The 19454-nt window shown below is 63.2% G+C and overlaps 3 protein-coding genes across 3 annotated transcripts; 1 reads left to right on the forward strand and 2 right to left on the reverse strand.

Moving 5' to 3' along the window:
* Positions 1-1596: 1596 nt before the first annotated feature.
* Positions 1597-6618, reverse strand: PAFAH2 (platelet activating factor acetylhydrolase 2). Its single transcript, XM_027661314.1, has 11 exons — positions 6547-6618; positions 5510-5609; positions 5208-5355; positions 4857-4953; positions 4687-4755; positions 4456-4570; positions 3035-3148; positions 2611-2702; positions 2342-2512; positions 2100-2248; positions 1597-1894 (listed from the first exon to the last, which is right to left on the reverse strand). Exons 2-11 carry the CDS (start codon positions 5591-5593, stop codon positions 1800-1802), a joined length of 1134 nt encoding a protein of 377 aa, XP_027517115.1. The 5' UTR covers positions 5594-5609; positions 6547-6618; the 3' UTR covers positions 1597-1799.
* Positions 6619-9334: 2716 nt separating this feature from the next.
* On the forward strand, positions 9335-16739 carry EXTL1 (exostosin like glycosyltransferase 1). The gene is made up of 12 exons (XM_027661313.1): positions 9335-9482; positions 9678-10910; positions 13802-13895; positions 13978-14085; positions 14516-14635; positions 14719-14851; positions 14935-15053; positions 15312-15407; positions 15509-15595; positions 15754-15914; positions 15990-16161; positions 16247-16739. The coding sequence occupies exons 2-12, from the start codon at positions 9976-9978 to the stop codon at positions 16430-16432; spliced, it is 2211 nt and encodes a 736-aa protein (XP_027517114.1). The 5' UTR covers positions 9335-9482; positions 9678-9975; the 3' UTR covers positions 16433-16739.
* Positions 16740-17020: 281 nt separating this feature from the next.
* Positions 17021-19300, reverse strand: SLC30A2 (solute carrier family 30 member 2). Its single transcript, XM_027661465.1, has 8 exons — positions 19251-19300; positions 18880-19079; positions 18518-18664; positions 18172-18325; positions 17924-18080; positions 17586-17691; positions 17356-17490; positions 17021-17230 (listed from the first exon to the last, which is right to left on the reverse strand). The coding sequence occupies exons 1-8, from the start codon at positions 19298-19300 to the stop codon at positions 17085-17087; spliced, it is 1095 nt and encodes a 364-aa protein (XP_027517266.1). The 3' UTR covers positions 17021-17084.
* Between the last annotated feature and the right edge of the window lie 154 nt (positions 19301-19454).

Here is a 19454-nt window from a genome sequence, read left to right on the forward strand (position 1 = left end):
TGTCTCAGCTGTGCCACCACTGGGCTGCTCCCCTGTGGCTGCCAGAGCAGATCCCCGGCCCTGCTAATTCCAGAGGAAAATGGGATTTGATTTCTGCACCAGTCACTGTCTCTCACTGTTAAAAGGGGACCTGATGGGCTCTGTCCTTCCCCCCCCCGGGCTCAGCCACACGATTCCTCACACACATCGACCTTGAATGTCCCCCACCCACCCCCAGCATCACAGCAGAGGACTGTCTCCATGGGCTGTCACACCCCAGCCTGAACCCAGGGCTGGAAACAGTGTAAAACATTTCAAGATAAATATCTGGAAGCCTTAAAAGCAGCAGGGCCTTGTGGTCCAGTTCACATCAGTCCTTTGTGTGTCACTGGGGAGCGGAGGAGACACTGAGTGATGTCCTCCCTGCTGCTGCACGGTGCTGTGCCTTCCCCTGAGGCCATCCTGGATCATCCTGGAGCATCTTCAGCCCCAGGGCTTGCCCTTGGCTGAGAGTGGCTGTGACACAAACAACCCAGGCACCAGAGGAGTGAAATTCTGCTTTTCCGTTCCCTTTTTTCCCCTGGAAAAGCGTTTTGCCGGTACCCGCGTCACCCGCTGTCACCAGGAGAGGATCAGCACCACCCGTCTCCTCCAGCCTCTCCTCCCTCCTTCCCCCAGGAAATCCTGCCTCCGTGTAGCCCCAGGCGCTGTCTCTGCAGCTTCTCTCCGGGATGGCAGGGGATGGAGCAAAGCCGGAGCCGCCGCCGTCCCCCCCGGGTGTGTCCCAGCTGGAATCCCGCGCCGCGGCGGGGACAATGTGAAAGCAGATGGTGTGTCAGGAGCCGGGATGCTCCCGGCAGCTGCCGAGCCGGCGTGTCCAGGATCCCTGCTGCCTCTCCCACCTCGGAGCCAGCCAGGACCCTGGGGAGGGGCTCCGGAGGGGTAAATCCGTGCGGCTCCACCAGCTTCAGCCCTTCCTCGGGCTGGAAGTGTCACTTTTCATGCTGCACAGCCAGGCTGGGTTGTTTTCCTTCCATCCCTGAGGCCAGTCCCAGTCCCCATTTCACATCCCTGTGCAGCTGAGGTGTTCAGAGACACCTCCTTCCAGCCAGCTTGCTCTTTCTTTCTTTCCCCCTCCAGATTCTCCTCTTTCTTTCCCCCTCCAGATTTTAGGCATGAAGGCAGCCATCTGGCCAGCTTTCCAGGACTATGACAGGATTTTCCTTACTTCTGTGCTTGGAGCCCTGATGCTGCCCCTCTCCATTCCGGATCTTTTGGTTGTGACTGAACTACCCCCAACCCAGAGCAAACAACCCCCCTCCCTGCTCCTGCCAGATGTGCCCCAGCTGCAGCAGATCCAGCAAGGGATCACCACCCACCCACCCCACGTGCAGGAAGGATCTCACCTCGTGCCCAGGGGAGGCCCTGGCACGGGTTGCCCAGAGAAGCTGTGGCTGCCCCTGGAATCCCTGGAAGTGTCCAAGGCCAGGTTGGACAGGGCTTGGAGCAACCTGGGCTAGTGGAAGGTGTCCCTGCCCATGGCAGGGGGTGAAACAAGGTGATCCTTAAGGTCCCTTCCAACCCAAACCAGTCTGTGACTCTACGACAGCCAACCCAGTCTTTATCCCTGTGGATTTTATTCCCTTTGCCCCACAGCCCTCACTGCAGGCACATGAGCAGGGAGGGCTCCCCTGGCATGTTCCATGACATCCTGTGAGCACAGTTCCCAGCTCCTGCTCTCTCCATGGGCCCTCCTGCCCTTCCTGGCTCCTGCACGGATCGTTCTGGGTGAGAAGGAGTGAGCTCCAACCTCGGAGCAGCTACAGGTTGGACCGGCAGAACGGTGCTTCTGGAACAACCGAGTCTCCCACGCCTTCCAGGAGGTCGTCCCACTGATCAAACTCCTCTTCCAGGTCTGCACGGGGCACAGATGGTTGGGAGGTTACTACAGCCTCATCAGCCCGACTCCAGGGGTCACAGAGGAGCAGCCACTCAACCCCTTTGCTGTGGGAAGCACCCACCCCAAGCCCAGCGAGGCAGTGACCACCCCGCAGCCCCCCACAAGCTGGGGAGCTCTCCTGCCCTCCCCAGCCCCTGAACAACGTGCCCTCCACCCGTACTGAGGTGCCTCTGCAGGAAGGCCAGAGCTGCCTTGCTGGTGATGGCCAGAGCCTCGTTGGGGTCGAGGGTCCCCCTCGCGCTGAAGATGCGGCTGATGAGCTTCCCGGGGAGAAAGGCGAAGTCAGTCTGGCTCTTGTGCACAGTTCCCCTGGACAGGGAAGGGATGTGCTTCAGTGGGAGCTGGGGAGAGGTTCTCCTGCTGGCACACAGCCTGTAGGTGCTCCCTCCAGCCCCAGCTCACAGGACAGTGATAATCTTCGTCTGGCTGTTCCTGGAGCTCAGCCTCTTCATTTTGGCAACGCTTTCTGGAGTCTGGAACTTCTCAGTGTTGATGAAGAGCACGGGCTTGGACACCTCTGGGTACAGCACGTTCTCCAGGGGGAACATCCAGGCGTCGAGAGCCACCGCACACCTGCAGCAGGACGGACACCCACCACGGCTTCCCTTCCCACCAGGATGAGCCACATGTCCCCGGAGCTTCTGCAGCTCCTCATCCCTGCCGTGGCTTACCTGAAGCTGGGCTCTTTCACCAGTGCCAGCACCGCTGTCACTCCACCAAAGGAGTGGCCCATGATGGCCACTTTGGCCAGATCAACGTTGCCCTGCGAAAAGGAGAAGGCTGTGCCCAAACCTCGCTGCAGGAGGTCCCTAATTAGGGAAGAAAAAGCCAAGGGAGGATCAGCAAAGTCCCGCTGCGAGGGGGGAAAATGCCGGGTCTCATTTCCACTGCTGGTGTGACAGGACCTGGCTTCCCAACATCCTTGGGCTCCAGGAACCCGAGAGGTGGAAAGCTGTGGCTCTGCACGGACCCTGCCTGTCCCAGGAGGAAAATTCTCAGGCAGCAAGGACTGATCCTGCCAGCAAAGGAAACCTGGACCCCCCCGTCCCCACCTGATCTCCCAGCAGGTCCTTCAGCACAGACAGACCCAGGTACCTTGAGCACGGAGAGATCCAAGTCCTGGTGAAGGATGTTCAGGACGGATTTTCCGCTGGCGATGTCCTTGAAGAGCCGGAGCGCTCGCACACACTCCTCTGCTCTCTGATGAACCTGGCAGCCAGAGCCACCCCTCCCCTGGTTAGCCCAGCTCCTCCAACCCCCAAATTTGGGGTCAGATCCTCCCCTCAGTACCCACCCACGCTCGTCCCTTCAGTGCTTGGACCCAAACGGGCTTTCCCTGAATTACAGCAAACGTGAAAGCAAGTGAGAGGCTGCAGCTCCCACAGGGATGCAGTGGATTTATTGGAGTACTTTCCTTTTGTTGTTTGCTTTTAATTTGCTTAATCTGATAGCAGAGATGGCTGGAGATGAGCAAAAGCCTCTGCTCTGAGGAGGAAGAAGGGAAGGGAGAACCCAGGGTCCTCCTCAGCTGCCCCCTGGCCGAGCCTGCTGAAGCCACCCACCAGTCCAAACCTCTGTGGAGAGCTCAGACCCCCCACCCCAGCCCAGCTGCCAGGGGCAAATCTGGGCATCCCCCTAAAGCCCAGCTCAGGGGCTCCATCCAGGAGCAGCTCAAATGCCCAAACAACTCAAGGAGAGGACGCCCTGACCTGGGGCCACTTTGGGACCCCGTCCTCTTCCTCTCCTAAGGACACCAGCACTGTTGGCTGTGCACATTTAAGGTGACAAGTGACAAAAAAACTCCAGTGAAAACCTCTCTCCTGCTCCCTCTAACACAGATGCCATAACAGAGGTTGACCTGGCAACTATTTCCTTCTGTTTATCATTTATTTCTCACTCACCCTCAACATTTACGCTCACAGGTTCATCTTAATAAGAAAACTGTCTCCCTTGTCTGTGCAATGGGCCGTGAGACAGAGCACACACAAAAATAACAGGCTGGGAGGTGATTTAAGGCTGCCAAAAGCACCTCCAACCACTGCGGTTCCTAGAGAGTTTGTCTACGACTAATCTTCACTCGCTGTTGTCTTTTTAAACGAGGCAGAAACAAACAGAGGGGGGGGAACTTGGCTCAGCAGGAAACCTTCCTGCTCCCCAGCAAGCAGCTGTCCGGGATAATCCCGGAGAGACAAAAATCCAAGCGTGAACAAACCCAGCAGCCGGTGCGGAGCTGGGCTGGGCACAGAGCCCGGCTCTCCCCGGGGCACAGGGGACATTATCCAGGGACATGGCAAAGCCCAGCCTGGCTCCTGCCAGGGTCAGCTGGAGCCGGACAGACAGACCCCATGAATGCAGAGAGAAACAGGTTGAACAGATTTTTCTCATCTCCAAGGAGAAAGCTCAGCCCTGGCATCACAGTGATACGGGATTGGGAAGGGCACAAGATGAAGACCTCAGGGATGCAGGAGGGATTTCACACCTCCCCATTGCCCACCCTGAACCCTCCACCCCAGTACCTGCTTGTTTCTGAAATAAAACTCCTTCTGCCCCTGGGGCACCTGTTGGAAGGGGATCCACTCCTCTCTCCCAGCCTCTGCAGTGCAGAAATAGGTGGTGGCAGCAGAGTGGTCCCTGCAGTAGCAGGAGGGAAGGTGGCCACGTCATGGGGGTACCAGCAACTCCCCAGAGCACAATATCCCCCTGGCCCTGGCACAGCAGCTGAATTTGGTGGGGACCAGGGCACCCACCTGTGCTCCAGTGCTGCCACCACGAAGCCCCAGGATGCCAGTTCCGTGCAGACAGAGGAGTACAGGGTCCTGCAAGGGAGACCAGGAGAGTCAGGGTAGGTCTGAGCAGGGCCAAGGGCAGCCCTGGACACTCAAATCCCCATCCCAGCCCTGCTCAGGACTCATCCTACCGAAAGGCTCCCAGGCCGTGGGAGAAGATGATCAGGGGGTACCCACTGCTGCAGGGTTTGAAAGGCCCATTCCAGCTCACTGGAACTCTGCAGGAGCCTGTGGGGAGGAGAAACCCCCAGGAAGGGGGGACACAGGAAAGAGAAACACCCAGGAAATGGGGGACACGGGCAGTGGGGTGTTGTTGCAGCTGCAGCAGGTCCCTGCTCAGCTCCAGCCCTGCCTGTAGCATCCAGCCAAGCACAAGGGACGGGCTTGAGCTCTGCTCAGGCAGTGGATCCCTAAGGAACCCACATCAGGGAGTGGGTCCTAAGGAACAGGGAGCACCCAGGGTGGGGGATGACCCCCCTCACCAATGGTGATGCTGAGCAGGGCTGAGCACCAGCGGCGCCGGAGGGTGAAGTCGGCCAGCCCGGCGCAGTACTCGGAGCGCGGGATCCAGAGCGGCTCAGTGGCCCCTCCCTGGAGCAGGCAGGGGTAGAAGAGGCGGAGGAAGAGGCCCTGGGGGAGACAGGAGAAAGGGGGACACACTGGGGACAGCACAGAGTGTGGTGGCCGTGTCCTCAGCGAAACCAGCTGGCTGCAGCCACGCATGGAAGCCTGTCCCTGTTCCCATCCCCACCCCTGTCCCCACCTCCACCCCTGTCCCCCGTACCTGCCGCGTGTGGCCCACCATGACATCCGTGCAGCCCACGTGGTGAGGTCCCTTCCCCCGGGGCAGTGCCAGCATCCCCCCCATGCCGCCACGGCTGAGCCTGGGCAGAGACACGGGGTCAGCGTCTGTCCCTTCCCCGACTCGTTCCCTCCTCCTTCCCTCACCCCTCTCCATTGCCCAGAGCCCGGGCAGCCCCCCAGCACCGTGCCAGCAAAACCCACTGGCAGCAAGTGGAGAAATGAGGCTCCCAATTTCCCTCCTCTCCTCAAATTCCCACGGGCGAAGCCCCTCGGGGCTGCTCAGGGATGAAACCCCCCAGTTCCTCTCCCAGGGGCTGCCAGAGCAGGACGGTGGGGCAGACCCTGCCCCAAGCCCACCCTGCTGAGGCTCCCCGTCCCCAGTCGGGGACACGAGTGAGGCAGAGCTGGGGTGACACCGGGGACGTGCGACCAAGGTGTCAGTGCAGGGGTGACACCCACGGGAGGCACTGGGCATCCCGAGAGGACGGGGCTCTGCATTCCGCCCCCCTCCCCAGTGCAGAACTACAGCTTCCAGCAGCGCCCGGGGCTGGGGAACCACAACTCCCAGCATGTTCCTGGCCAAGGACCACAGCTCCCAGTATGCGCTGGGTCCTCGGACTACACCTCCCAGTATGCGCAGCTGAACTACAGATCCCAGTGCTTCCCAGTGCCCTTCTCCCAGAACCCTTCCTGCAGCTCCCAGTGCTCCCCCCAGCGCCCCCAGTCACCATCGCAGCTCCCAGTAGTTCCCCAGCGGCCAGTGCCCTCTAGCTTCCAGCGTCCCCCAGCTCCACCCCGGCTCCCAGTGCCCTCATCCCCGCAGCTCCCAGTGCTCCCCAAGAGCTCCCAGTGCCCCTAACCCGAGCTCCCTCTGCAGCTCCCAGCACCCCTCCCAAGCCCTCGGGGCTCCCCCGGCTCCAAGTTTCCTTCTGTGCCCACCCCCCCGAATTCCCAGCAAGAACTTCTCCAGCCCCCAGTATCCCCCAGCCCCCTTTCCCAGTCCCTCCCCGCACTCACCAGTACAGCGGGTCACAGCTCCCACCACGCCCCAGTGAACTCTGCACTACAGCTCCCAGTGCCCCCGTGCACGTGGACTACAGCTCCCAGTGACAGCAATCCCAACCCACGGCTCCCAGGGCAAAATCCCAGCTCCCAGTGCCCTACAGGACACAGCCCCCGGTCACACCAGTGCAAAACCACAGCTCCCAGTGCTCTCAGTGCAAAATCACAGCTCCCAGTGCCATACAGGACACAGCTCCCAGTGCCACCAGTGCAAAACCACAGCTCCCAGTGCTCTCAGTGCAAAATCACAACTCCCAGTGCCATACAGGACAGAGCTCCCAGTCCCACCAGTGCAAAATCACAGCCCTCAGTGCCCCCAGTGCAAAACCAAAGCTCCCAGTGCCCCCAGTTCCAGGGCACAATCCCAGTGCCCCATCACAGACACAGCCCCTCCATGGGGAGCTGTAGAGGGCCATGCTCGTGGGCAGCACCCCACTCCCAGGGCTGCCATGTCCCTGTCTGCACCGCCCCCAGGATCGCCCCTGTGTCCTCCCCAGAGCCCAGAAGTGTTCCGGGGCTCCCACTACCCATCTCCGCGTTCCTGTCCTTCTCTTAATCCGCTTTCTGGAGCTAAAGCAGCCCCGGGGCCCCATTAATCCCCTCTGTGGCCAGGGATTAATTCCCTGCGGGCCGAGCGGGCCAGACCAGCAAATAAATATCCTAAGATTTGGTAAAAAACATCCCTACTAAGGTCCCACACACACAGTCCCACTCCAGGCTCCCCATCCCGGCCCCCTGGGTGCCTGGGGAAACCGAGGCATGGGCTGGGAGCTGGATGGGGCCCTGGGCACTGTCCCTGTGTGTGTCCCCTGGGTCCCACCTGGCTGCTGGGGCAGGGAGAGGGGACCCCAGCCCATTCCCCCCAGCACAGCCCCCCCAGAGGCTGATCCAGCCACAGGCTGAGGCTGGCCAGGTCGTTACACCCATGGATGGGATCCAGAGCTCCGTCACGTCCCAGCTTGCCCGGCCGGCGGGGAGGGCGGCTGGAGCGGCCGGGAATGCCAGGACAGGGTGGGAGAGGCGAGCCCCGACGTGCCCCTGCTGCCCGCCCCAGCCCACGCCTGGCTTCCCGAAATGGGGCTCAGCCCCCTGCCAGCACCCCCACACTGCCCTGGGAGAGGGTCCTGGCTGGAGGTGGTGGGCGTCGGGTCGGCTGCTCAGGACCATCTTGTTCTTGCCTCCAGTTGAGCCCAGCGGGACTGTGGGGGTCCCACCGGTGAACCCCTGGGGTGCCTGTGATGTGGGTGTCACTGGAGACCCCCACACTGGGCTCACACAATGTTCACAAGGATTTTCTTTAAAAGGATTAACTCAGCCCATGGCCCCCACTTGGCTCCTGTTCCAGTCACCCCACCAAGAGTTCTCCGTCTGATTTGGGGGGGTCAGGCCAGGCTGGGACCCCCATGTCTGCCCCCTAAGAGGGTGAACCCCACAGTCCACCCCCAGCTTTGTGCCATGGGTGCTGGGCATGGCTGGGTTGGGGGCTGGCAGTGAGGATGCAGAGGGGCTCGTCCCTCCTGTCCCTGCCTGGGGGGTCACCTGGGTGTGTCACTGCAGCCTGGGGGTGTCACTGGAACCGCGGGGGTCGGCGGAACCCGGGGGTGTCCTTGGAGCCCCGGGGTAACCTTGGAGACGGGGATTGCTGGAGCCTGGGGGTGACATCGAAGCCCCGAGGTGTCACTGGTGGAGGAGGCCCCAGCTGTGTTCCTGCCCCTGCTCCCCACCGTGACCCCATTGCTGCCCTACAACCGCCCCGTCCCTTTAGGGGTCCCCCGAGGGGCTCCGGGGGCAGAGAAACCAGCGGGACGGGCCGCTCCCCTCGGGGGTCTCACCGGCACGGGGTGACACGGGGACACGGGCCGTGGGTCGGTCCCCGCGGGGGTCCCATTTGGGGGGGGGGGGGAGGCACAAGGACCCTGCGGGACCCCCCCGGGGCACCCCCCGGCGCGCGCGGGGATCCCCGTCCCACGTGGGCGCGGCCAATGGGAACGCGCGGGTGGGGCGTGGCTCTCAAGACCACGCCCACATCTCCGAAACGGCAGCCAATGGGAGGCGGGTGGGCGTGCCCGAGCGCGGCGATGTGGGCGGGGCCAAGGCGCGGGGTAACAGATGCGGGCGGGGGGGGGGGCACGTGGAGCGCGGGGGTGACGATGGACCACCGGGACCGACCGGGAAACGGGGCCGGGAACTGACCGCGGAGGGACGGACAGCCCGCGAGACAGACAGGCGGACAGGGGACAGCCAGCCCGGAGGGGGACAGGGGACAGCCAGCCCGGAGAGGGACAAACGGACAGGGGACGGCCAGCTCCGGGGGGAGGAAGGGGGACAGCCAGACCGCGGCGGGACAGACAGACTGACAGGGGACAGCCAGCCTCCGGGGGAACGGGGACAGACAGACGGACAGGGGGAAGACAGCCTCGGGTGGGGACAGACAGACTGACAGGGGACAACCAGCCCCGGGGGTAGAAAAGGGACAACCATCCCAGAGCACGACAGACAGACGTACAGGGGACAGCCAGCCCAGAGCAGGATAGACAGACGTACAGGGGACAACCAGCCCCGGGACGGGGGACAGTAGGACAGGCAGCCACGAGGGGTGCAGACAGCCGGGGTCTTGCACAGGCAGCCTGTGGGACAGGGGGACAGAGAGGGACAGACGGACAAGGTGACAAGGGGGCGCACACCCCCAGCCCTCCCGAACGCGGGGCTGCGCGGAGCCTCCCGCGGCAGCTCCTCCGTGCGGCCGCGCACCGGGAGCCCGGCGGGGCGGCACGGCGGCCGCTCCGCCGCCTTCCCCGGCCGGGGATGCAGCCCGGAGCCGCGGGCAGCCGGGGATCGGGACTGCGGGGCACGGCGGCCCGACACCCACCCGGGGCTGCGTGTCCCCGAAGGTAACGGGGGGACCGAGCGGGGAAGGAACAGTTGGAGATAGGGGGGCTCCGGTGGCAGCGGGAGGGTTTATTCGCAGGTATTTATTCCCAGGGGGCTGGGGAGGGGGGTCCTGCCGCAGGGACGTGTGGGGCTGCTTGCGGCGACACGGTTGGCGGCGACAGGACGGTGACGGCGCGACCTCTCCCCTTCTCCAGGGATTTGAAGCTGAGCCAAGCGATGGAAATGTCATTGTCGCGGCACGGGAGCCCGGAGAAGTGAGCGGCCGGGACACCTCTGCTCCGCGGCTGGAGAGCCGGACGGTCCCGAAAAACCAGCACAGCCCTGGGCAGAGGGGGCAGCAAGTGGGGTTTGTCACAGACTGCAAGGGCACAGGACAACACCTGGGGGCCGGGAGCTGTCCCACCACCCACCTGGGGTTTGGGACATCGGCCTTTCCACCGGACTCTGGCACCCGTCTGAGCCCGATGAGGAGCCGGGGCTGTGTGTGAACCTATGCAGACCAGGAAGAAATACATTTTCCTGACTTTCCTTGCCTCTTGGCTCCTGCTTTTCTTCTTTGGAGGAGACCAGCTGCGCCGTCTCTCTTTCTTTTCTGGGAGGAAAGCCGAAGCCCAGAGGAACTGGCCCCGCTGGACGGATCGGTCCCTCCTCAGAAACTTTGCAGACCCCGAGGAGCTCCAGAGGGATGGGGACCCCTCCCTGCTGTCCCCCCGGGAGCGGCGGGCGGCGTGGCTGAGCGTCTACAAGAGCAGCAGATGCCGGATGGAAACCTGCTTCGACTTCTCCAGGTGCGAGAGGAACGGCTTCAAGGTGTTCACCTACCCCCGGGAGAGGGACCAGCCCACCTCGGAGAGCTACGGCAAAATCCTCGCGTCCATCGAGCGCTCCCGCTACTACACCCCAAAGCCCGAGGAAGCCTGCCTCTTCATCCTCAGCATCGACACGCTGGACCGCGACCACCTCTCGGCTCAGTACGTCCGTGATGTCGATGAGAAAATCCGCGGCTTCCCGCTCTGGAATGGCGGCCGGAACCACCTCATCTTCAACCTCTACTCAGGCACCTGGCCCAACTACACCGGGGACCTGGGCTTCGACATCGGCCAGGCCATGCTGGCCAAGGCCAGCTTTGACACCGAGAGCTTCCGGCCCGGCTTTGACGTCTCCATCCCCCTCTTCTCCAAGGACCACCCGCAGCGCGGCGGGGAGAGGGGGTGGTTGCATCAGGACTCGGTCCCCCCGAAAAAGAAGTACTTGTTGGTGTTCAAGGGGAAGCGGTACCTGACCGGCATCGGCTCCGGCACCCGGAACGCGCTGCACCACATCCACAACGGGAAGGACATCATCTCCCTCACCACCTGCAAGCACGGCAAGGACTGGGAGAAGCACAAGGACACGCGCTGCGACAAGGATAACGTCGACTACGAAAAGTGAGTTGGAGATGGGGCGTGAAATGTGGGTCTGGGGGGAGTGGGACACCCCACAAATGTTCCTGTCTCTCTGCGTGCCTGCCTGTGGTGGCTGGACCTCCAGGGAGGGAGGTTTTGGGCTCTCCCAGAAATAAATGAGGGTTTCATGCCCCAGTGGGGAGGGAGGCACTGAGTGCTCAGGGCTTTCCCTGCATTAAAGTTGGAGTAATCTGGTGAGAGCGGCTCTTATCTGCAATCGCTGCCACCGCCTCTAATACGATTTCCCTTTTCCCCAACACTGATGAATGACGCTTTTCTTCTCCCCCCCTCCCGCCCTCCCTCAACATAAACGTTTCTCTTGGAGATGAGCCCGAAACATCCCCCCTCACTGGCTCTGCTAAAAATCCCACAAAGCTGCTGGGTCTGAGGGCACGCCAGTGTGGTGGTGGTGGTGGGTGGGGGGTCCCCCTGCATCCTCCATCACAAATGGACGTGGTGGCAGCAGCGTGTGATGGAAAAAAGTGGGGGGACAAAGTTTTGTGAGTTTTGGGGGGGTTCCACGCTGCGAGGACACACAGCAGCTCCTCATCTCCCCATCCTGCTACTTGAGACCCATCACCAGCTGCCCAATCTAGGGCTGGTAAACACAGACCCCATCCAGCTGGTGATGGGCAGGTCCCCATCCCATTGCCTGGGGACACGTCACAGCCACCCTGTCAGAGAGCAGATGGGGAGAGACCATGTTGGGCATCATCCTCAAAGCGTCTTAGGAGGTGCTGGGAGGTAAAAGTGGAGCTGGGGTGCTGGCACTGGGATTAGCTGCTGCCCCAGGATGGCTCACGCACCACGTGGCCCTGTCTGGAGGGTGCCACCAGCCCAGCAGGGTCAGCCCTTGCAGCAAGGTCTTTTGGGGATGGGGCATTGCAGGGTGATGGGGCTGACGGGACAGGGGGCCCAAGGTCAGCCCTGCTCCGTGCCAAGGGGCAATGGGAAGAAAAATCCCCCTGTCTGCCCACCCAGGTAATCCCCTAATGCTGTTTGCAAATACAGGGAGATTTACACCTCTCCCAGGATGGCTTTAGGCAGCGGATAGATGGGGAACACGTGGCACAGGGCAGTGTGCTCTTGTGTGACCCCGAGCCTCCACCACCCTGCTCTTCCCTGTGGGACGCTGGGCAAAAAGCCATCGGCATCTCCATCGTGCCAGGCCAGCTCTGCCCAACCTCCTGTGGGGATTGATGCCCTCCTGCCCTGGGAGATGTTCCCAGACTTGGACAAGGGACAAGCCAGCAGGGAGGGGACACACCACAGTTGGCAAAGCGAGACTCCAGCTGCCCCGTTCACGCGGTGTGTTGGGGACATCGGGTGCTGTCACAGTGGAGGCAGCACGGGGAGCAGAGGAAGGCCTTGCTGGGGGTTCCATCATCCTCCTCGAGCCCGATGTGCGGGGGGGAGGGATGCCAGAAACAAGCTGGTTCTGTGCTGGGATAAAGGGTGGCTTGTGGCAGCGCTGCGGGCAAGCCCTGCTGCCGGCTGCCCCGGGTTTGGAGCAATCCAAGCGGGTTGGGAAAGGCTCTCTGGAGCCGACGGTCCCCGGTGGCACCGTGCCCGGCCGGAGCCACGGAGGGGCCTGGCAAAGGGAGCTCGGCGGGCGCCCGTCCCGGCTCCTAACAAAACAAGGAAGCCCTGACGGCCGTGATTGCCCGGAAACCGCAGCAGCGTCAGGAGCGAAGTATTTCCATCGGGAGGTTTTGGCCCCGCAGCCCGGCCGGCGCCAGCCTCCCCACGACACTGCTGGAGAGGGGAGGCTGCCCCCCGGGGTGTGTCCCGCTGCCCACCCAGCCCCGGCAGTGGGAATGGTTCCCCCGAGGTGCTGGGGGTCGTGGCTGGGTCTGGGGTCCCCGAGGAGTGGGTGGCAGCAGTGTCTGGCCCCGGGGATGTGGCTGTCACTGCTGTGGTTTCTTGGGGGGGGTCTGGGTGCTGTTTGAGCCACCCTCACTCCTCCTATGGGGTGTTGGGTGTCAATGAGTCAGGGTGTACTAAGGAGGCTTTTGGCATCCACTGGGACAGTTTGACCAGAGGTGGGGTTTATTGTAAAACGTTGTGCCTTGGCATTGGGGCTGATTTCCCACATCCCAGAGTGCCGGGATGCCCCAGGGTGCTCCAGCACTGTGAGGGGACACATCCTCAACTCCCAGGCTGGCACCAGCACCACGTTCCCACTGCAGAGAGACCCTTCCTCCTGGGGACCAGCACGCTTCAAGGAGCTCTTTGGTCTCCCACCCCCGCAGCTGGATCACGCACATCCCCCCCCAGCCCATCCAGGACCCGGCTGCCCCGTCCCTCCCTCCCCGCAGGCAGGAACAGACGGGGTCTGTCCCGACCTAGAGTCAATATTGGATTTTCCGGCGCGGTCGCAGGGACCCGGCAGCGGACACGCCTCTCCCCACCACCGCACAGAAGGGGCTTTCATAGCCCCACGGGCAAGCCCGACCCGAGGGGGCCACGCTGGCTACACCCACTGGCCCCCCCAAATGCTGCCAGGGCAGGCAGGGCTGGTCCTGCCCGGCAAGTCCTGGCACGGCAGAGGAGTCGCCGCAGTTTCGGGCTTGGGGGTTCAGGTGGTGGCTTTGCGTGGGGTTTCATTACCAGAGGGTGGGGGGAGCAGGGTCGTGTCTTTGAAGGCACCAGGGTCCTATCCTGACCTGTTAAGGGTGGCACATCCCTCAGGGCATGTCTGCTCCACCAGCCCCGTGGAGCTGGGGATATTCGGAGCCAAAATCAGCCCCAGTCAGTCCTAACACTGCCCTGGGCTGGTCACACACACCCTCCAGGTGCAAGTGAGACCCCCAGAATGCTCATGGACTGGGACTGGGGGTCATTCCTGACTCCCACCCCATCTCCCATCCCAGGTTCGACTACCAGGAGCTGCTGCACAACTCCACCTTTTGCATTGTGCCCCGGGGCAGGCGCTTGGGCTCCTTCCGCTTCCTGGAGGCTCTGCAGGTACAGGGTGGGCAGGGGGACAGGGGACCCCCTCCTTGGGGTCCAGGGGGCTCTGTCCCAGCCCTGTGGGGTCCCACCACAGGCCGCCTGCATCCCCGTGCTGCTGAGTGATGGCTGGGAGCTGCCCTTCGCCGAGGCCATCGACTGGGGCAAAGCTGCTGTCGTGGGCAGTGAGAGGCTCCTGCTGCAGGTACCGTGGCTGGATCCTGCCCGAAACGGGCACAGGGGACCCCAAATCTTAATTTCAGTGGTGGTGGAGCCCCCAGCCAAGTCCAGGGGTGAAACCTCTGTGGCCAAGTCTGGCAGCTCTCATGTAGACGGATGCAGGAGAGTCTCATCCAGCTTGGAATGGGGGTCCCATTCCATCTGCAGCCCTGGGGCATTGTTCATCTTGGGGAGGTGACCAAAACCCATCCCAGACTCAAACCCTTGGAGGTCCTGGGCCACATCCTGCTCCAGGGAGAGGAGATGCAGCACCACAGTGGAGTGGTGGCACAGCATCCTTGCCTGGGGGCAGGGGGGTTTCCCTTGGGATGGTTGGAGGTGGTGGAGGCAAGGAGCCCTGCTGGGGGGGCTGGGTGGTGCTGAGAGGAGAAACCAGCTCCCCCCTGCCCTCACAGATCCCTTCTGCCGTCCGCTGCATCCACCCGGAGCGCGTGCTGGCTTTCCAGCAGCAGACCCAGTTCCTGTGGGATGCATACTTCTCCTCTGTGGACAAGATCGTGCACACCACGCTGGAGGTGAGGCCCCCACCCCAAACTTCCCCTCGTAGCTCCCGGGGTCACAATCAGGGTGCTGGGAGCATCACTCCGGCCTCTGGCAGATCATCAAGGACCGTCTGTCTCCACACCGTTCCCGCTCCCGCTTCCTCTGGAACACGCTGCCCGGGGGGCTCCTGGTCCTGCCCGACTTCTCCACCCACCCTGGGGATTTTCCCTTCTACTACCTGCAGCACGGTAGGACCCCACCTGTCCCCTGCTGAGCACGGCAAACTCAGTGCATGCCACAACGTCTGTCTTCTCTCACACCGTTTTTTCAGGCTCCAGCCCCTCCGAGAAGTTTACAGCCTTCATCCGGGTGGTCTCACAAGCCGGTTCCCTCTCCCAGCCCATCCTCAGGCTCATCCAAGCCGTCTCTGGATCCCAATACTGTGCCCAGGTGGGAAGAGCTGAGCCCTGTGCTACCTGGTGCAGCTCCCAGGGATCCAGCAGGAGGGATGGGGCAGGATCCCATGGGTTGGGAAGGGGGTGGATGGGTTTAGGGGTTGGAGGGGCTGGCTGATGTTACCCTTGGGTGGGCAGAGCTGTATCCCTAACCCCCCGGGGTGGAGGTGGGACCACCTGGGCGTTTATCCTGGTCCAAACTGCCACGAGGTGGTTTTGGGATGAGCAGACACACCTGTCCTCCCCCCTGCAGATCCTGGTGCTGTGGAGCTGTGAGAAGCCACCACCACCGAGAGGGAAATGGCCCCAGACCACCGTGCCTCTGACCATCATCCAGGGCAGGAGGAAGGTGAGAGGAGCTGGGACGCAAGGCAGGGAGCCAGGACGTGGGCAGGGAGCTGGGACACCCACCCCATGGCACAGCCCAACCTGCCTTTCCCCCCTTCATAGCCCAGCGACCGCTTCTTCCCCTACACGGCCATCCAGACGGACGCAGTGCTGAGCCTGGATGAGCACACCAGCCTCTCAACCAGCGAGGTGAGGCCGTGGGCGCCACGGTCCCTGGTCCCTCAGATGCTCACGGGGCTGGAGGGAGCAGTGCCTGCTGTCCCCATGTCCCCATACCCTCTGGGAGAAGGCAGGGGTGGCGGTGGGTGACCCACAGTGGGTGACACCGTCCCCCCGCCCCGTGCCAGGTGGACTTTGCCTTCGCGGTGTGGCGCAGTTTCCCCGAGCGCATCGTGGGCTTCCCCGCCCTGAGCCACTTCTGGGACCCCGAGCAGGGGCGCTGGGGCTACACCTCCAAATGGACCAACGAGCTCTCCATCGTCCTCACCGCCGCCGCCTTCTACCACAGGTACCCGCCCGGGGAGGGGCTGGTGGGCAGGGGAATTGGGCCACATCCTGCCCCCCACCTCGCCCCCCTCCCCAGGTATTACCACAGCCTCTTCACCGAGTACCTGCCGGCGGGGCTGCGGGAGCTGGTGGACGGGCTGGCCGCCTGCGAGGACATCCTGATGAACGTCCTGGTGGCCGCCGTCACCAAGCTGCCCCCCATCAAGGTCGCCCAGAGGAAGCAGCACAAGGACACGGTGCCCCAGCAGGTAGGGTGCACGGGCGGGGATGTGGGGACCTCCCCCCGAGCAGGGGAGTGCAGCCCCTCACCCCCCGCGCTCTCCTGCTGCCAAGGTGAAGGGCACGGCGGGGGCGGTTGGCAGCCGGCGTTTCTCCCAGCGGCAGGACTGCCTCAACCAGCTGGTGGACTGGTTTGGCTACATGCCCCTGGTGTCCTCCCAGCTGCGCCTCGACCCCGTCCTCTTCAAGGACCAGGTCTCCGTCCTGCGCAAGAAATACCCACGCTTGGAGAAACCCTGAGGGCTGCCAGGCTGCCCTGGGTGCCCTGCTCCCGGTGCACGGAGCCCTCTCTGGGAGCAGGTGGTTGCTGCTGCTAACGGGGTTTTACTCGTTATTGGGTTTTACCAGTGCAATAAAGGAGGGTGGAGAGGCAGAATCTGTGGCTGTAGAACGTGGGGAGCACTGGGAGCAGTGGGAGCACTGGTGTTTGAGTGCACCATTGCTTATGCATTTGGCACCTTGGGAATAACCTGGGCAGCTCCTGGCTGCACATACAGCTCCCCCAGCCCCGCGGGGAGGGCGAGTCCTTCACCTTCCTGAGGGCAAACAGAGGAGTGATAAGAGGCAAGAGCAAGGCCAGTGTGTCCTCCTTCCCCCAGCTGGGATGGGTCCACCCACAGCACCAGGCACTTCAGCACCCCACTGCCTCACAGCGCTCCCCAGAGAAGGGAAAAGGTGTGTTTTAGCTGCCTTACCCCCCAGTTGAATAGAAATAGGGAATATGAAGGCTGCTGGCTTCCAACAGCTGCTGCCCTCCGGCTTCCACAGCCCTGGGTCTGCCCTTGGTTCCTACAGATACCAGAGATAACACCCTGATACCAGACCCAACACCCCTGTGCTCTGCTTTATTTTCCACACATAAGAAGTTTCCCCTGGGAAGCCAGCAGAGGAGTCAGTCACGGGGGGGCTGGCATTCCCGGCAGTCCCTCATCTCCTCGGAGTAGCTCTCCACCTGGATGGTGGTGGTGTGGAAGTGGAAGGTGCCCTGCAGCCGGGAGCTGGCCTCCTCCAGCACCTCCTGCGCGCTGGCAGCCGCGTCTGCGGGGAGTGAGGGAAGGGCTGTGGGGGTGTGGGTGAACCCTGACCCCCCACCCTGTGTTGGGATGGAAAAGGAAGGGACATGGGGGTGTGGGTGATGCCTGACCCCCCCTTGGGATACTCACTGATGGCGATGTGCACCGAGAGCAGGGGCTGTGCTGCTGTCAGCGCCCAGATGTGGAGGCTGTGCACGGCCTCCACCCCCCGCACCGCCAGCAGCGTCTCCCTCACCGCGTTGAAATCCATCCCTTTGGGGGTCCCTAGGGAGGGAGAGCCGTGGGCGCTGCAGGGAGGGGGACCACGGCACCCATGGGTGACCCCACGGCCCAGACCCCCCCTCCCCGTGGGTCCCCACCTTCCATGAGGACGAGGAGGACGTCGCGCAGGATGGTCAGCGTCGTCCCCAGCACCAGCGCGGAGAAGAGGAAGGTGCAGATGGGATCCACGAACTTGTAATTGGGCTGGAGAGGGTGGGAGAGGGTGAGGCCTCCCTGGAAACATCACCTCACCCCAAACCCCCAACAGCACCAGCAAGCAGGGGACAGTCTCACCCCTATGTCTCCGTCAGAGAGAGAGAGACAGAGACTGTCAGAGACAGACCCCTCTGTCTCCGTCTCACCCCTCTGTCTGGCTGTCTGAAGCTGCTGCCCCCATGTCCCCAAGCATCCCCTTTGCCCTCAGTAACACCCAAACCTTGAAGAAGATGATGTAGGACGCGATGAGGACACCAACACTCTGCAGCAGGTCCCCCACGACGTGGATGAAGGCGGCGCGGACGCTGGCGCTGGGCTGCTCGCCGGCTGCCCCGTGGCTGTGCCCGTGCCCTGTCTGGTGCAGAGCCAACCCCATCCTGCGGGCAGAACAGTGGTGACACCCTCAGGGGCCACCAGACACAGGGAGGGGACACCCAGGGAGGGCAGGAGCCAGCTGGCCACACGTACACGATGTTGACGGCCACGGCGCAGGCGGAGGTGATGAGCATGACCCCACCCTCGATGTCGTAGTCACCTGAGAGCAGGCGCTGGGCTGCCAGGTAGACCAGGACCCCCGTGACCACCCAGATGGAGAGCACGGAGAGCAGGGCCCCCAGAATCTCTGTGGAGAGACCCCCCACCCCACACTGTTGCTTCGCCGCTGTGCCAAACCTGAGCTCCCTTCCGGGCTCCCCAGCAGCATCGGGGTGTGGGATGGGCACCCAGCACCCAGTACCCATGGGCAGAGCACCCTGGGATGCTTTGAGTGCTCCCTGGGGTTCCTGGGAGCTGGATGGTGGTGCCACCCCGTTACCTGCCCGGTGCCAGCCGAAGTTCATGGTTTTCGTGGGTGGGCGTGAGGACACCCAGAGTGCAAAGAGGCTGATCATGATGCTGGCAAAGTCCGTCAGGAGGTGAGCTGCGTCCGTCAGGATGGCCAGGCTGTGTGCCAGGTACCCCCCTGCGGAGAGGGGACATCAGTGGGGACATCGAGGTGGCCTCCCACCTCAAGGCAGGCACAGGCCAGCTCACCCCGTGCCACAATGGGGGTCCCACTGTGTGTTTTGACCCACTGAAAACCCACAGGGACCCCTGCCTGAACCCACAGCAGGGAATCAGGACAAGAGGGGCTGCGGGCACCCACTCAGGGACCAAACCCCCGGACCCACCACTCACCCACGGCTTCCCCCACCATGAAGACGAGGCAGATGCCAGCAGCCAGGTAGAGCTTCCTGCGTGCCCGCCGCTGCTGCCCGGGGTGGCCGTCGGGCCCCCGGGTGTGGCAGTGCTGGCCACGCCGTGTCCCCAGCTCCAGGGAGGGCGCCTGTCCCCGCACCGAGTTGTGCCCGTTCTTTTGCTCAGCCCCCACGTAGCACCTGCCGGGCAAAGGGGTGATGGGGGACCCGGTGGGATTTTGGGGAGGGGCTTAGACCCTGAATGCCCCTCCCCCGCCCCTTCCCTGGCCAGGTGACTCCGGGAGACCCCGCTTTGGAGCTCCACAGGGAAAAGGGACCCAACATCCCCAGCCCCGCCGGGTACCCCCCTACCCTGCTGCGCCCTCGCTCAGGAGGTGCCGTTTCTCCTCGCCGGCTGCCATCCTCCTCCGGGGCGGGGGGCTCGGGGCGAGTGACCCCGGCGTGTGGCCGGCTCTGGTGGCAGCCGGTGGCCTCGGATCGTGTGGAGCGCCGGGATTCGTGTGCAAATCCCGGCTGGAGGAGGGACAGCCAAGCCGGCTGCAAAGCGCCCGCCGC

This window comes from Corapipo altera, unplaced genomic scaffold (assembly GCF_003945725.1).
Source record: "Corapipo altera isolate COAL_440 unplaced genomic scaffold, ASM394572v1 201, whole genome shotgun sequence".
NCBI lineage: Eukaryota > Metazoa > Chordata > Aves > Passeriformes > Pipridae > Corapipo > Corapipo altera.